The sequence below is a fragment of the Mesoplodon bidens genome (genome assembly GCF_964165515.1).
Source record: "Mesoplodon bidens genome assembly, chromosome: 14".
In the NCBI taxonomy this organism is placed as follows: domain Eukaryota; kingdom Metazoa; phylum Chordata; class Mammalia; order Artiodactyla; family Ziphiidae; genus Mesoplodon; species Mesoplodon bidens.
Window position 1 is genome coordinate 26898627 of NC_138170.1, and position 18051 is coordinate 26916677.

General features: G+C 45.7%; 1 protein-coding gene across 1 annotated transcript; it reads right to left on the reverse strand.

The window, feature by feature from the left end:
- Window positions 1-1318: 1318 nt before the first annotated feature.
- Window positions 1319-17964, reverse strand: CCT7 (chaperonin containing TCP1 subunit 7). Its single transcript, XM_081254029.1, has 12 exons — window positions 17832-17964; window positions 12631-12784; window positions 11885-11991; window positions 10355-10480; window positions 9437-9489; window positions 8914-9085; window positions 5551-5715; window positions 4540-4728; window positions 3810-3907; window positions 3290-3422; window positions 2586-2792; window positions 1319-1679 (listed from the first exon to the last, which is right to left on the reverse strand). The coding sequence occupies exons 1-12, from the start codon at window positions 17835-17837 to the stop codon at window positions 1458-1460; spliced, it is 1632 nt and encodes a 543-aa protein (XP_081110155.1). The 5' UTR covers window positions 17838-17964; the 3' UTR covers window positions 1319-1457.
- Between the last annotated feature and the right edge of the window lie 87 nt (window positions 17965-18051).

Sequence of the window (18051 nt, forward strand, 5' to 3'; positions counted from 1 at the left end):
TCTCAGGACAGTAGACATCATTGCTGGAGGAAGGCCATGCAGGTTACTGACCGTGCCATAGCTTTCAGTGTGTGCAGGCAGATAAAGAGCCTCAGGGTGTCCTTTCTGACTCTCAGCCAGGAGAAGCCATCTTTAAGGGCAACCCCAGCACAAATATAGCAGGAACAGCACACACTTGCCCATCCCCTCACTGGCTTGGTAACCTTAGGATGCTCTGGCCAGCCAATCTGACTTTGGCCTGATGGAGACCAGTTCCCCATCATGGTCTGGCTCAACTTACCCATTTTACAAAATGGGGTTGCCCCACTGATTTGATTACTCAGGTCTTGAAACATTTAAAAATCAGAAAAAAAGAACAGGTGTTTAGGCTTAAACTGTGTGTGGCTCTAGCATCAAACAAGTAGATGAGCACTTATCCCCACAACTCGGAGTCAGCTATTACCGTTATACAGGTAGAACAGCTGAAAAAAAATTACTTACAGACCATCAAGTTAGGAGGGATGCCAAACTCCAAAGTCTGGACCTGCCACCACCCCCATTCTGCTTTTGAGTTCATCTGACTTGGCTGGAACTCAAGAGATTTAAAAAAAAAAAATCACTTCCCAGATTTAGGGAGCAGAAGCTTCCCATTAATTACAGGTAGCTGCAGGCCAACTCTCAGAACTAGCAATAAACAAGGAGGCAGTTAGATTGCTGACTTTATCTGTGCTGGCCGTTCTAAACTTCCACTGGTCAGAAGAAAGCACAAAGGACCACTGGTGGCTGAACTGAGAAGACTGGGTGGCTCCTTCAGCCTCCTCCTCAATGGACTTACTTCTAAGAAGTCACAAGACTTTAGAAAGGATCTGTCCTCTCTGAAACATTCCTCCGAAAGCCCTCAACCTCAAGATCTTGAAAAAGAGGGATGAAAAGACTGAGCCAAAAGAATACGGAAGTAGGAGGGGTAGACAAGGTAATGTAATGCATTTGACTCAAACCCAGAGAAACCCTGGCAGCAGAGCCAGGCGAGGCCAGGGCTAAATAAGGTGATGTCAGAAGAAAAGGAAGCAACCCCACACCTCCCAGCCACTGCTAGGACTGAGAAAACAACCAAAGCTAAACTTCCAGACAGGGGCTACTCAGGTGGAGCTCCTCCCCTGGCAGAGTGGACCTACACTCTGTCTAACAATGACTAGAGGCTGTGGAGGACTCAGCCCAAGAGGGAAGGAGATTTTCTCTTTTCTACCTGTTGGGTGAGTACATATAAAGCTACAATTCTGAGCTGCAGTCAAGACATTTATGAGTACAACTCCTGGGCCCAAATAATTTGCAAAATGAATTCTAAGTCTAAGTTTTATTTAAATAACCTCCAGTGAGAACAGAGTGGGCCAAATACTACCCCTTCCTTGTCATACCATTTCACCAAGACAGAGTAGGCACAGCCTGCAGGCAGCCTGCAGTGAGAGCTGGGGTGTCTCTCAATGGGGGTGGCCACGACCTCGGCCCCGGCCAGCAGCTGGGGGAACATCCACTGTTGAGCGAGGGTTCTTGATGGTTTCATCTACGGACACAATAAGGCACGCAGCCTCAGAGGCTGCAGTCAGGGCGTTGACCCGCACCATAGCTGGCTCCCACACGAAGGCCTCAAAGTTGTCAGCAATGTCCTCATTGTTGATGTCCACGCCATACCACATGCCCCCCTGAAAGAGCAGAAAAAGAGGGAAAGTGATATGGAACTGCTCTCAAATGTCTTCTTGCACACCCTCTGAATGACTCGGATTGTTAGGAATCTTCAGGCTCTCTGAACCCGCTGGCATCTCCCTGAGGAAGGCCTCACAACAGGAGCCTGGAAGCCTCTTCCCACCCCTCCCCCACCCCCCACCTGAGAAGTGCTGACCACAGAAGACCTCCCGGCCCTCTCCCAGGCAAGCTGCTGGCTTCTCGGGAGGCCCCAGCCTCAGGTCACCCGAGGACTGTGTATGTCAAACCAGGCTTCTCAAGAGGAACACTTTCCAACCCCTTATCTCATTTCATCATCTCACTGCTTCCATTAGTCCCGATTTTACAGACAAGGAAACAGACGCAGAGACTGACTGCCTTACAGTTCTAACCCAAGTCAGAAACTAAGTCACTCACTTAATGCTGTCACCGCACTGAGCATTTAACAGACCGCATTTAAGAAACATCTCTAGGTGAGTATTTGCTAAACAGCACATGAACAAATTAAATTCTCAGAGATCACAACTTGGAGGTGGTAGAGCCATGGCTGGACTGCTGTCAGCAGGGCCCTGGAGTGCTTCACCACCAAGGAACCCAGTACACGTGGTATGTGCTTCCAGGCAGAAGGCCACAGGGTTCCTTTGGTTCCTCTCACTGCACCGTGAGGAGTGATCAGACTCTTGGAAGAAGCACTGAACAAACCCTGAACCACCAGTCCCAGCACTGGTCTTTCCCTCTGACCTCAGAGGAGGCAGGCAGTTGGTACTGGGTTTGGTTCCAGCACTATCACCTGGGCTGACCACACAGAGCTTGAGTAAGCACAACACACACTCAGACTCTAGCCCCGTCCACCCAGTCCCTGGACCCGGAGGAGAGGAATAACCCACCTGGGCGTGCCGAGCCCGCAGCTTGTTGAGGATGTTTGTGGCATCAAAGCCAGCGTTGTCACACAGCTGGCGTGGGATAATTTCCAATGCCTTGGCATAGGCCCCAATCAAAAGCTGCTGTTTTCCTGGGATGGTCCTTGAGTAATCTCGCAGGTACTTGGAGAGCTCCATCTCAATGGCGCCGCCACCAGCCACCACTGAATCATTCTGCAGAGACCAGACCCACCACTAAATGCGAGGGGTCCCCTGGTCTAAGCTCCAGCCATAGCCAAATTGGGCCGTTCAGTCAATAGGCCCTCTAGCTCAGAAAGAGGGCCGGTTCCACATTCCCTCCCTCAGCCCAAGCCCCAGGAAGCCCAGACATGGACCGTGTCTAGCACATCCCAACTTCAATCCGGTGAACCTTATGGTTACTGACCATCTTCAAGGTCACCTGTAGCTTGAGGGCACTGGCACAATCCCTGGGATGGCTGACTCTATCAGCTCCACAGCTGCTCACAAGAACAAGTCTTAACTTTTAAGGCAGCATGACTTACTTTGAGACTGAGGCTGTTTCTTTATCATCTGTGAGACAAATCAGGGCCCACATGCCCCACATGGAAGGACACAGGTTATACAGGGAAGGAATCACCACACAAATCCAGGGTCTCATCAGCTCAAGAGGCAGAGTGAGCTGTGCAGGCTGGAAGCTCCCAGCCTAGTACCTTGATGGCCCTTCTGACAATCATGATGGCGTCGTGCAGGGACCGCTCTGTCTCCTCCATAAACTGCTCAGCGCCACCACGGAGGATGATAGTACAAGTCTTGGCCTTGGGGCAGCCTTTGAAGAAATTGTACCTACACCGAGGGTCAAATCATACTTGTGAACTCCTTTCTGCTGCCAACCCGCTGTGTTCTAACCTCACCAAGTCCTCCCAACACTCAGCAGCTGCTCTTCTGTTCCTCGCTAAGGCTCTCCAAGCCCATTCTTAAAGACATGTTCTTGGGAAGGTCTAGCGCTGTCCCACAGGGGCATAAAAGATGACGGAATCAGACTTCAGACCCAACTTGATCTTCTTCCCTCCCCAAACACTCTCTATATCTGAGCTCTTCATGCCCCATGAGATATAAGACCTCAGAAGAGAATAGCATGTGCTATATATACACCACACCCCAAAGATGGCAGAAGGCCATCAGGCAAGTCTCGTGAGCTAAGCAAACAGGGAGCCCAGGCCTACTGCTCACCTCTCGCCTCCAATCTGGGTCTCTTCAAAGACCTGGCAGCAGCCCAGAACATCTGATGACAGAGCATTCACACTGGTCTGGATGGAGCCTCCGCAAGCCTGAGGAACACAAGACAACATCATCTAGCAGTGAAGGCTCACACGAGGCCAGAAGTGAGCTTCCTGCCACTTAGTCTTAAAGCCAATTCCCATGTTAGACTGCCATGGTGCCCCGGAGCTCTCCTCACTGGATGACCCACTCTCACCCTTGACCTCCAGGCTCCCTCTGGAAGAGGAGAAAACAAAACAGAACTAAGACACACAAAGGGCAAACAAGCCTGGTTAAAAGGAGATGGTGACCCTTTGTTTCACCCAATACCCCCTCCCCTAAACGAGGGTGCTTTGGGCCCAGCGACTGAAGTCAGGATCAGTGCTTTAGACCTGAAGCATCTTTGGTGAGATGCTCAAGAAGAAAGGGAGGAAACCTGGCCAGAAGCATCCAGACTGGAGTTTAGCCAGCTAATCATAGCCTTACTGCTAGGTTTCCTTACAAATCAGCTTCCCTGACTCGTTTGGTTAGATTAACTCTTGTATACTGAGCATATACACACTGGAACTGGAGTGCTTCATGGCAAAAAGAGTTCAGAAGACAGGTCTAGATTCACATACCAACCACTCCAGTACACCAGGGGTAAGTGAAAACCCCCCAGGGGCCACAAAGACCAAGAAGCAGCCTGTGAAAGTTTGGTTACCATCATTGTCCTCTTCAGATCCTCCTCCGGCACTCGGCCAGCACAGAACATGTCCCTGTCAGCAAAGTACTGGGTGGCCACATCCCCAATGGGGAGTTTGGACAAGACGACTTTGGCTCCGGAGTGATGGATCCTCTCTAACTTGTCATAAAGAATGTTCCATTCAGCATCAACAATTGCCTGATAATCCTGAAGAGACCCAGAAAAGGATGAGGATGCTTTGTGGTGGAAGTTAGCCTATATGGTATGTTAAAATATAACACACCCCCGCCAAATAAAATATACTGATTTATTTGGGAATTAACAGGGGTAAACAGAATAGCCTCCTCTCAGTCCAAATATACAAGGACCCTATAAGGTAACTTAGGAATCACCTAAAACTTTCAAACACAAAGGCAGAAAGTAACCCCAGGACTGGGAGCTACTCCAGAGCTAGCACTTGCTACGGTACAAGACATACTTTAGCCCGGCTAAGTTCTAGCTCCTCTGAGGCACTGCACCCATGGAGTTACCAATGACAAGACCCTTTCCCCCAAAGGCCATTCTGTGTTGGGGACACATTTTCCAAGAATACTTGCTTATAGCTGGGTGATACTGCTACCTCCAGAGACAGCCTTGGTGATATCAATGTTGGGAGCACACCTGTCCCTGCAACACGGGACCCAGTATAGAAAGGGCAGAGTTCACATCTGCCCAAATAAGAGGAATCAAAATACTGGCTCACTATATAGCTGAGAGGCCCCTGCAAGCCCCTTCCCTGGGGCCAGAGGATAATATTTCAGCACGTTTGCCCTATCCAAACCTCCTCAGGTCCAGGTCACTGAGAGAGAGCATAGCGTGACAAAAGAAGTGGACCCAGTATTTAGACATTAATATTTAGGGGGATAGGAGGAGAAAGGAGCCCATAAGGTACCTGAGAAACAAAGCTAAGCCCAAGATGGCCACAAAGGCCCAAGGCTATGGCCCAGAATGTTGCCCATTTCCATGCCACTGCCAGCTGGTAGGGCCTACCTCAACTGTGTGGACTCTGATTTCCGCATTATCCTTCTCAGCTTTCAGCTCGAGCTCAACATTTAAAAGGGCAATCATTGGATTATGGTACTTTTTGGGTTGCATTTCAAACCCAGCATAAGAGAAAGTCTTCTTGAATGCAACACCAGCTACAAGCTGGGACTCCTGTTTAAAAAAACAAACAGTTCAACAGTTCAGTACTGGCATGAAATGAAATCAAGTTACTGGTGTGCTGGACTAATAATGCATGTCCATTTCTGTGAACCTGAAAGAGTTAACCATGTTTTTATTTCACTGTTGTAACAAAGCTTTTCCATCATCATAAAAGCTAGGCAAAATACAGAACATATTTTGGCTGTGCCTTCAGTATAAGGAAAACCAGTTTGCTTGCAGAGACTAAGCATGGTAAAGGCCTGTTTGGGCTGTTCTCTAAGACTAACTTCCAAAGCAGGTGCCAAGGGATGCACTTTCATCCCAACTCCCCACCTCCCAGTCTTCTACACATACCCCTCCCTACCTGTACTGCACACGAGCACACACATACCTGTGTGCTGTAGCCCAGGTGCTTCCTCCTTCCAGGAAATGAAAACAAAAGGTCCTAAGGGTCAGAAATTTCCTGCAGTTCCCAAGCTCTCATTGTGGCTATTCCCATCTTGATCCCTCAAAATATGAACTACTACCACTTGTTCCGTAACAGAGCTTGCTGTGGGGTGGATTTAATAGCAGGGCATAATAGAAAGCATGTTGCACTTGGGAGTGGCTTCAGCAGTATCAGAACACAGGTTCAAATCTCAGATCTCTTTCTTACTAAAAAACCTAGTCATTTCCCACTCCGTAAAGAAGGGTGTATTCAGTAAGTGAAGTAAGTCAGAAAGAGAAAGACAAATACCATATGATATCACTTACATGTGGAATCTAAAATATGACACAAATGAACTCATCTATGAAACAGAAACACTCACAGACATGGAAAACAGACTTGTGGCTGCCAACGGGGCGGGGGGGGGAATGGATTGGGAATTTGGGATTAGCAGATGCAAACTATTATATATAGAATGGGTAAACAACAAGGTCCTACTATATAGCACAGGAAACTATATCCAGTATCCTGTGGTAAACCATAACAGAAAAGAGTATGAAAAAGAATAAATACATATATATGTATAACTGAATCACTCTGTTGTACAGCAGAAATTAACACAACACTGTAAATCAACTATACGTCAACAAAATAAATTTTTTTAAATAGTGTATTCAGTTCAACGACCTATATGTTCTCTGCCAGTGCTAATCTACAATCCTAGTCTATAATACTGGAGCCTATTGGTGAAACAGATTCCTACATCATTCAAATCCACAGCCTCCTAAAGGGGGTGATGCTTGAGCTGAATCAAGATGGATGAGCAGAAATTAGTCAGACAGAAAAAAGAAAGAAATGTTCCCAAGAGACAGAGGCAGTGTGGTGCAATCAGTGGATGAAAAGCTACCTGCAGTTGCTGGAATACAAAATAAGAGGGCAGGGACCAGTTTAGGAGAATCTTAAAGGCTCTGCTAAGGCCCGACTCTTATCCTGTACACAATGTAGAACCCCAAAATGCTTTACACACAGAGTGTAAACTGGGGAACTTCACGCTGCAACAAAAAATAGAACGGACTTAGGGGATGCAAGACTGGAAGAAGAGTGACCACTACCAGAACAATGGTCTAGTAAAAGAGACAGACTTAGGAAACAACAAATTGGTAGGTAAAATGAAACAACAGTGATCAACAGGTTGGGGGAATTGGAAATATTTTTAAGGATGACCCTAGACTTCTGGGTTGAGTGACTGAATAATGGTGGTGATAGCACCTATGTCAAGGAATACAGAAAATATTACAGGTTTGGAGGATAAGATAATGAGTTCAGCAGCAGTGAGATCCAGGAGTGTGAAGCTCAAGAGAGAGGTAAATGCTGAAGATGTAGATCAGGAAGTTTTCAGTTAATCCTGAGAACAAGTAAATAATTACTACCACCATTTACTGAATTCTGTGTGTCAAGTATTGTGTTAAGGGTTTTACATGCATTTAAGAGATGTGGGACAGTCTGAAGAACATATGTGTGGCTTGGTGCCCCTGGCTTTCTCACCAGATAAGATTATTAGTTCTGATCCCTAGTTTAGTGAATGCCAATCTAATCTCAAGGGTTTACGGAAGTAGGAAGGCCCAGGGGAAAATGGAATATTGCTATCAAAGCAGTGTGTAAAGACAAAGTCGGCAAGCCATGATGCAAAGAATGGGCAGAAACATGAGTGGTAGTGGGGGCTGAAGATGGGGAATGCCTCAGATGACCTCCAGATTCCTCACAGCTTTACTATATAAAGAGAACCTCATCCCACTGACATGTGCCATGACAGGAGGAAGAGGAGGGAGGTGGACAGAATGAAAATGCCATTTGGAGGGGTAGAAGTCCTTCCAAAGACTTCAAAGAACAAAAAGTAAAGGGCCAGGACATAATATTTCAAGCAGGTCTTGTCCTGTCCAAATCACCTCAGGCTGAGGTCACCAAGGAAGAGTCAAGTAAGAAGTAGAGCAGGCCAAAGACTAGAAAAGGTCCAACATGGAGACAACAACATCAAAGAAGGTTTCCAGATACTTCTGTGTTAAAAAAGAACACAGTTATAGTTATGCTGTGCAATATAGTGGCCACTAGCCAACATGTCTCTATTTAACTTTAAATAAGTGAAAAAATATGTTGTTAAGTAGACAAAAGCAAGTTGCAGAACACTATGTATTACAAGTGAGCATTTGTTTAAGAAAACAATATTTACATTTGTACTTATAGATGCAGAGTATTTCTGGAAGAAGGGGGACACGGACGGGGACACGCACACACACAACACACAGAGTTAACAGTGGCTGTATCTGGGGCAGGAGTGGTGTAGGGGACATTGGTTTTTTCCTTTAGGAATTCTAAACAGTTTGAATAATGTATTATCTATTCAAAATAAATGAATAAAAGAAGGGAGAGGTTGGCCATATCACTTGGAGAAGAATGGACTGAAATGTACTTTTCATATATTTATTGAGGGTTTTAGATAATTTATCAGAGCTAGCCCTATCCCCCTCCCACATTAACAATGAGATTCTTAAAATCAGCCAGTTCAATCTTCCATTCTGCTAACAAGTAAATATAGGTCTGCAGAGGTTACAAAATGCACCTACAGGAGAAGTCTGTAGCAGCAGTATGGAGAACAGCTCCAGTCTGCCTTCCAGCCCAACATGCATTCTCTCTGTTCCTGTACCGTGTGCTCTCCTCCTACACCAAGCTGTCTGGAGGGTCAATGCGAAAGCAAGAGCCTCCTAGGGAGGCCACAGCAGGCTCACCTCTAGGGCTCCACCCTGAACCTTCTTGATTCCAATCATTTTAAGCTGCAGCAAGTCATCGAGCATCATCACCGCATCCACCACCATCTTAGCGAAGAAGGCTTTCTGCTGGGAGATCAGCTTGGAGCTCAGAGCAGTCACGGCACATTTCTCTAGCAGCTTCCTCTGCTCCCTGGGACACAAGGGTGGGACCTGCATCAGGCCTTGAAAGGCCCTCTTACCTGACTCTACTGCAATGTGGAGATAGTTTCTGTTCTAGTCTCTAAACTCAGCCCTCAACAATTTCATCTTCTGTATCTTTAGGGCAGATTATCAGTGACAGCCGGTGATTGCAGTCAAAGACCTTATGAGTGATAGCGTTTAATCTACAACCTACAGCCTCTCTTGTAATGCATGGGCTGGGGCACAGCCAGAGGTCTAGCAAGAGCCAAACAGCCCCAGGCCATGCAGGGATTCCACAAGCTTCTGCATTCAATTTGGCCACGGGAAGTCAAGGTTCTGACAAAGCTCACTGCGAACTTACACTTTATCTTCCTTCTTCACAGTCACAGCGATCTCTTTGATCTTGTTAACCGCCTGCCAAGAACACAAGCTGGGTGAGTCTCTCATGCTCAAGACAAACTGGAGAAGTGGGTCCCAATCGCTCCTGCTTGTCCTTAATCTGTCTGCTCCCAAATCTCAAGCATTTCTACTCCACAGTTGAAACAACATTTCTAAGTCTTGTAGCTCCCCAGAAAAATATAAACCTCTATAGTTTAGAAAATGCCCAAAGTTAGAAATGTAGAGTAGGTATAGTTCTGAAGAATCATCAGGGTACATCAGGATTCAGCTCTGGATCTGCAGGTAACAAACTAAAACAAATGAACGGAAACACACTATGACACTAAATTAGGCCAAATTTTCTGGCTTACAAACAGCACCTGTGACAACTTCTAGCACTTTATATATTAATTAGGTATGTAGACGATACACATATTTGTATGTTAAACATGGTATCTTTTCAAAGCCATCTTTTTCAAAAGATATCCATTCATACTTACTTCTCATGTATGATTTTGTTTTAATGCCACCACCCCAAAACAGAGATAGTAAAGAGACAAAGTAAGGCACAGAGAACTGACTTACCCCAGGTTACAGAATGAAAGTCAAAGGTCAATAAAAGCAAGGTCTCAAGATGTGCCATGAAGTACTTGATAAAAACAGAAATAGCTCTCACCAAGAGCTTATTATCATAGTCTATCAGGAAACTCGAGGCTTAAAGAGATTAAGTAATATACCTAGTCAAAAGCTACTGAATGGTAGAATTGAGATTCCTAGGCAGTAGAATTCAGAAAATGTCCAAGGAACCTTGTTCCCAGTCCCTCCACACCCCAATAAACATAGTATCCTAAGAGAAATACAAAGGTGCACAAAGTGCCCAAGTTCACCAGCACTCCCATACCAACTGAGTGGCAGTGCGGAAAGCTCGGATGATGATCTGTGGGTGCAAACCTTCCTCCACATAGGGTTTCACCTGCTTCAGAAACTCTGCAGCCAGCAGGGTCACTGAGGTGGTGCCATCACCGACCTGGAAGAGGATGACAGTAAATTCACGTTTTCTCACGTTCAGGGATAAAGCCCCAAAACTCCACTTTTTAAGCAATCTACCCATTTAAATTGGGGACTGTTTAAATGGATATTAAGCCTTTTTCTGGGAAGCACAGCTTTTTGCAACAAGTAGAAGAAAGGTGCTGGTGGATAGGTATTCATCCCATCAAATGGTCCTGGGTCACAAAATTAATTCCCCAGCCAGGCCATTCTCCAAAGAGAGCTGATTTGGACAAATTTCCCCAGAATATGAAATCATATATGTATATTAGCCAAGAACTTATTTATTACGGACAATGTACTATGATGAGTAAGACAGTTCCAGAGATGCTTATAATACAATGCTCACATGTCACAAATAACCATAGTAGCAAGAGGTATGAGATAAATATTCTTTAAGGAGCACAAAATACAGGAGTTTACAAAACAAACCTCTAAGGACCAGCTAAGGTCCTTATTATTTTAAACACTATTTGGAATTAGCAGATCACTAGTCTGCTAATCTTTCTTACATGGCTATTTTCTATAATAGGATCTAAACCTTATTTTTAATGAAGGAGAAAAAGAATAAGAGCTTTCTCTCTCTCTCTCTCTCTCTCTCTCTAAGAATAAGAGCTTTTAAAAAAAAACTGGCTAACCTCTGATTTAGAAGATACTTATTTTTTATTACTTATGTCCATTGTATAATATAAGGGACTTCAGGGAGAAAAAAAGGTTACTGTGGCGAAGGGTTTAAGCTGCCAAATTCCTGGACAGAAAGGTAATCCTTTGTTGAAAATATTAACCAATCAAATCTATACTCTTCTCACTTTAATTTTATATAAGCCATACTGTTTTACAGGCTACTGGGACCTAACAGACCTTTTGATGTAACTTCAGGATATACTTGTAATACTCTGAAATGCAAACTTGTCTCTCTCAACATTTATTATCAAGACTCCAGTGTCAGAAATGGTTTTTAAAAAGGCAGACAAGTTAATGTCACTGATTTGCACACATTAAGATGGTAAATTTTAATGTGTGCAAATCAGAAGTATATGCTACATATATTTTACCACCATAAAAAAATTTTCTTTTAAAAAGAAAGGTAAACTGGAAACAGTCTCCAGCCCCATCTTATAAGGCAATCAACAGATGAGAGGTTAAATTACTTACCGAGCAATTCAAATGAATGACAAGCACACAGGCCTGATCTTAAGATCTCAGCCACACACAGTGGAACAGCAGGAATTTTAAAAGACTATTAATTCCACCTAAATATTTTCGCAAGCAATTACTTGTGAAATTATAATTTTAGACGTAAAATCAAAATTTTTAAAGAAAGGAGAGCAAAGGAGCAAGCAGGCACGTGTTTCACTGAAACACATAGGCTTGATTTTCCTACCTCAGCATCTTGGGATTTGGCAATGTCCACTAAAGTCTTTGCTGCAGGATGGACAACATCAAGGAGTTTCAGAATTGTGGCCCCATCATTAGAAATTGTTGCTTTGCCTTAAAAGGAACAAACACTAAGTAAACATGTAAAGACCTTTTCTTAAGTTCTGTCTTCTATTTGCACTTGGAGCCCATATACACAGTATTGGGATGGGACAGAGGGGCTCATGGTGCGAATGAACTGATCCTTTTACAGAGTCAGCTCTGTGCAAAAAGGGCCACCTAAAATCACACATTCCAAAGACCATGAACTCCTGATTTTCCTTGAACAGCAAAGAGCACACCTCTACTGGATGTAGAAAACATTTAAAAAAATAAGAATGAATAATCATTTAGATATTCTTAAGAGTTGATACCCTAGTATTTCACTTGTAAATTAATACAGTAAAACATAAGGGGGAATTTGTCTTGGCAACATGATACAATGGGAGTGACCACAGGCAACTCCGGAAGGTTCTATAGTGTTTCTGGGCTAAATCTCTCTACAAGGCAACAGGCTCCTGAGCCGGGCTTCTCCCATATATTCCCAAGGGGCTCAGCATTCAGGACAATGTCTGAAAAGAAACCGCTTCACAGTGAGCAATCCTTCAGAGATCTTAAAAGCAGTGAGATTTCTAATGCCAACCTCTGCTAGCCCCAAACACTCTGGGGGAGCCTCCTCTTCTGCAACTGGCCTGAGGAACTCGGCAGACTTACCTCGGCCATCCACAATGAGCTTGTCCATACCACGGGGGCCCAGGGTAGTTCTTACAGCCTCAGCAATCACCTGGCAGGCACTGATGTTACTTACAAGCTGGGGGATGCCTTGGGAGCTATCAGTCCCCTCTTTCAACAGGATAACTGGTGTGGGCTAGAGAAGAAAGAGCAATTGAATGGTTTTTTATTGTTGTTTTTTGTTTTTCTAAAAATAATCATTCATTACATAAGACTTAAGGAGGGAGAGGAAAAATGCTCTCATCTCCCCAATAACAGAAGTATCTGGAGGCCCTTTTAAACCACATTCCTCCACTGTCCATCCACTATATCCATTCCTTAAACTGCCTCTACCTCCAGAGATAGCATACTTGCAGGTGTGCCAGAAAATGGTTTGAGAAGCACTGATTTAGTCAAAAAGAACAAATCAAATAATGTGTCCTCCAGTGCCCTACTGCATAAGCATAGCCCTTTCAACTTCTGACCTTATTCCCTGTTTTAAGGAATTAGGCCACGTCACAGGAGGAAGCAGGCCACGCTCAGTGTTCACCCTCCAGCAAACATCCATTTATCTGCATTACAGCTTAATCGTAGAGAAGTAGATGGGGCACTGGTGCAAAACATGAGGTGCTAACAGCTTCAGATGTTGTCCTGGAGATGCCCAGGCAGACAGCTTTACCAATGATGTTTAGCTGGAGTGTAGGGAAATGGCTAGGCAGAGAAACAAATGGCACCTTTGTCCGCCTCACAAAATGACAACAAATCTAATTTGTACAGCAATGTTTCCCTCTATCATGCTGCTTCCATAAAGCCTTCTTGTGACTAAGCTCCAACCAGATACCCTAAACAAGTTTTTCTCTATTTTGCATTGGTCTCCAGAACAGTCACTGTTCTCGTAGAGGCTTAATCTGTGGAACTGCTTTAGAAACTCTGGGAAGACAGGGATATCTGCTTATTTTAAAGCGCCTGCTTAGGTACCTTTGCTCCAGTGACCATGAGCAGACAGTAATTCCTTAGCTTAGCACACAAGACTGCTTTCTCTCTGCATCCAAGCCTGTGCCTTCAGAGATGAGCTCATGAAGCAGGCCCAGTCTTCCCTGCATTTGTGACTGATTTTATGTGTGTAAAACAAATTAAGGATAACTACTGTTGCAACATTTTTGCTATGTTAGTTATGCGTGTGCTATTACGCCATGCTCTGAAATTTATTTTTTCCTATGGATTACAATATAAAGTTTGAAAATCACTGCCCATGTCCACCCCAGGGGGTACTTCAGGTGTCCGAGCAGGGAAGGCATAGGAAAGCACAGGGCTGTTTCAGCCCAACAAAAAGGAGCCAAGAATTCACACACTACAAAGTCGAGCAACCCATGAGGCTGACTCCACATTAACAGAGCAGGTTCTTTAAAAATTCAGCCCCTTTGGCCAGTGTAGCTGGAGGGTAGTGAGTAAGTGGAAGGCTGGAATGAGGCTGAAGAAGCAGGCAGGAACCAGGTCACTACTCACTTATAGACTATCATAAGGAGTTTAGATTTTAGTCCTACAAAGAAGGGAAGCCATGGAAAGGCTTTTAGCAGAGGAATGGCATAGTCTAATTTACATTGGGAAAAAAACAAAAAACAACTATAGAAAATGGGTATGAAGAGGCAAGATACAATGTGCAAACGCATAAAAACAGGCTGGAAAAATACACAACAAACTCTAATGAGTAAGAGTGGTAAATAAAGAAAGTTTTTATTTATTTATTTTTTTGCGGTGCGCGGGCCTCTCACTGTTGTGGCCTCTCCCATTGCGGAGCACAGGCTCCGGACGCGCAGGCTCAGCGGCCATGGCTCACGGGCCCAGCGGCTCCGCGGCATGTGGGATCTTCCCGGACCGGGGCACGAACCCGTGTCCCCTGCATCGGCAGGCGGACTCTCAACCACTGCGCCACCAGGGAAGCCCATAAAGAAAGTTTTGACACTTGGATATTTTGTATTGTTTCAACTTTTTCTAACAAACATACCACACATTACTTTTTTTTTTTTTTAAAGAATACTGAAAGGAAAATTCCTTCCTTTTCATGGTAGAATCCCAGGTTTGGTGGCAAGAAATGGCTTCTCTATACTCTCAGCCTTCCTTCGGGTTCCTCGCAAGGAAAGCTGTGTCCCCCAAAAGGCCCCACCTTCTCCCAGTCCTGCTAAGTCATTCCTCAGGGCAACCTCAAGTCACCTCTGGTCCAACCCTGCCCCGGATGAAGCCTTACGTTTTAAATCAAAAACCAACTTGAGTCTTAATCCCTTCCTATTTCCTTTGACAGCTTCTTTCACCTCTCCAAGGCTAACTTATCCAATGTTTTTATAAACTTTTTCTCCCTCTATCTCCAAATTGTACCCCCACAAACAAGAGCCACACTGCCCCGTTCTACCAAAACCACTTTCTTACCACTAGGCCAGCAATTCCTCAGAGTCTCCATTCTTCCAAGTTTTCTCAACAGCCGTTAACATGTGAGCATTGGGAACAGGGGATCCCAACAGTCTCTCTGCTCCTTCTTGAGCATAATGTTTATATTGCCATCCATCTTAAAGTACAAGCTTCCCAAAGGTAAGGAGTACACTAATCTCAATGTGTAGAATGCCTAGATTTGGTCACATACAAAGCAATATACAGAAGCTTTTGGTGCTGAAAATTCAACTGTTACATATCAACTGACCCTTGAAGAGCATGGGTTTGAACTGTGTGGCTCCATACCTGGATGTTTTTTCAACAGTAAATACTACAGTGTTACACTATCTGAGGTTGGTTGAATCCTCAGATACAGAGGAACCCCGGATATGGAGGGCTGACTAAATCATATGCAAATTTTCAACTGAGTGGAGTCAGGTCCCCTAACCCCCGAGTTCTTCAAGGGTCAACTACACTTGAAAATGCTTTATACAAGCCGTGAAATAAGGTGGCAGTCAGTTATTTCTGGAAAAGCATCGGCAGCATGGTGATACTAAATTCACTGAAAATTCTTAAGTACAAAGCAAGGAGGGCTTGGAAGCAGCTCACCACGTTGTCCCCAAGTTCCCTACGCTTTAAAGGCCCTACAGAAATGGCAGGCTGGGTACAGAGATCATTTAAGGAGGGAAAGGTGGCAGGGCTGGATTGAGCCAAGCCAGGTCAATCAGGATGGGTCCTCTTCTAGCAGTTTCCCGGGGGCAAGCACTGCTATGGGAAGCCCAGCTTCTGTCCCTAAGCTACTTTCCAACCGCATTTTTACTCAAGTAAAGAAACAACAGCAGAATCCAGTAATCTGCCAAGGGTATCATGGAAGGCTTGGTAATTTCAGCTTAATAGTCTTCTTCTTCATCCTCCTTAAAAACTTTTATTAAGCATTATTAAGCTTGACGCTCTATAAAACAACAGGTGTTCATATGCTAAGTCATGTAGTGCTCAATACCACAAAGGCAAGCATACATTCTGTACGGCTGTACCAAGGGCTGAGCTTTCTGGGGAACCCTTTTACCTCTCTTTCAATCACAGAAGGCTTCCAGAATATCAGGTACCAATTCAAGAACAGCAAGGAGAATTCTTGGTGACTCAAGTTTCACACACCAAAAGAATAGCTATAAATGGTCAATACAGCAAAGAAACAGAACAGACGTCAGTTCAGGAAAAACCCAAGGTGGTGGTCTGGAGCCTCTTGGTGAAGGGTTTTATCACCAGTCAGAAGAATCTTGGTTCTGATCCCCAGTTCTTTAAAGGCCAACCAAAACTCTTATGGTAGCCTTGGCAGGAAGGCGGATTACAGGGACGAAAGGGCAAGCAACCACCTAGCAGACTAGCTAACATGCTGAGTGTTACTACCTGATGGGTACTTCATATGTATTCATTCATTTAATCCCCTTTAACAGACTGAGGGCCAGAAATGTAATACCATGCTCGAAGTCACACACCTAGTAAGTGGCAGAGCTAGTTACGAACCTAGGCATTCAGTGTAGCTCCAGAGCCCTTACTCTCCACTGCTCTACTATGCTGCCTCTGCACACAAGATGAAGATGACTTCAGGAATAGTAACGTTGAAGATGGACTGAAAAAGGCAGTACTGGAGGTATGAAAGGGAGAGGGAATACAGATTAATACCAGGTTCCTCCTATCTTGTGTACAGGCGGAATTCACAGGGCATTTGGCCATAATGAACACCTCATAAGGGTCAGCTTGACATCTACTAGGTCAGGGATAAGCTGAGGAAGCAGAAAAGAACAGAGAACTGAGTTGGATTGATAGGCTAAAATGAACGAGTGAACTGCCAAGTGCACAGGGAGCAGTATCTTAGGGTTTTGCTTCAAACACTTAAAACCTGCCCCTGTTCAACAGCAACTCAGGAGACACCACCGAGGTGCTTTGGGACCCACGTAAGGTATATGCAGCTCTGAGATGGAAAAAGGGACGCCGTGGAAGCGGGGAGGGGAGGAGGGCTACAGAGACACTCGAGGATTCACCAACCTCCCTAACTTAAGAGGCGCAGACAGGGTCGGAGTCAGAGGCCGGGTCTTCCCACCTCTGATGCAGTGTCCCCATCTGCCCTACCTATTCTCCTGGCTGAGGAGTTGGACCTCCGACAACCAGCGGAGCCTGGTACATTCAGTAGGTAATAAATATGCGTTTACTTAATGAACGAGTGAGTTAATTAAAGTACGAGCGGAGGAGAGGTCTGTTTCCATTTACGCAGCAGCAGGCGGGAGGCAGTGAGCGACCATAGTTGAGACCTTGGGCTCGGCCCAACAAAAGGTCCCCACGCTGCCTCCGCAGGTTCTAGGAAGCACCCGCTTCACATCCGCATTTTCCAGGGCAGCCAGAGCTTCCAAGTCTGGCCCTCGACCGCGCATGCACGCTCAACCCGCAGTCATTTAACCCAGGTCATGATTATGGGGGCTCAGAAAACCGGGTGGCCGACGCGGGTTCGCGGCCCCGAAGCACCCTGGGATTTGTAGTCCCCAGTCGGCCAGACCAGACCCTCCTCTTGAGCCCCACACAACCCTCACCGAGGGCCCCTGCTCCGTGCCCGGGCCCACCAGGCGGTGGCGGGCCGGGATCACCCAAAGACAGGGCTCGGGGGGAAGGACCGAGGCAGTAGGCTGGCGGGGGGGGGGGGTCCTACTGGACCGGCCCCGGCCAGGCGGCGCCAACTACTGACCAGATGGCAGCGGATGGAGCCAGATGCGCAAGACACCACTCACCATCATCTTGGAAGCCTATTCAGCGGCCCGCTACTCCTCTTCTCTGCGCCCGGGCCGCCCAGCAACCCCACAATCCTCCGCGCCAGACAAACCCCCAGAAGCTTCGCCACGCCGTTGGACCGGGAGAGGAAGGGGATGGGCCGCTTCCGCCACTCTATGGTTCGCTACCACAGAGTCGGCGTGGCTAGAAGGGCCAGAGGCTGGGCCTCCGCCAGCCGTC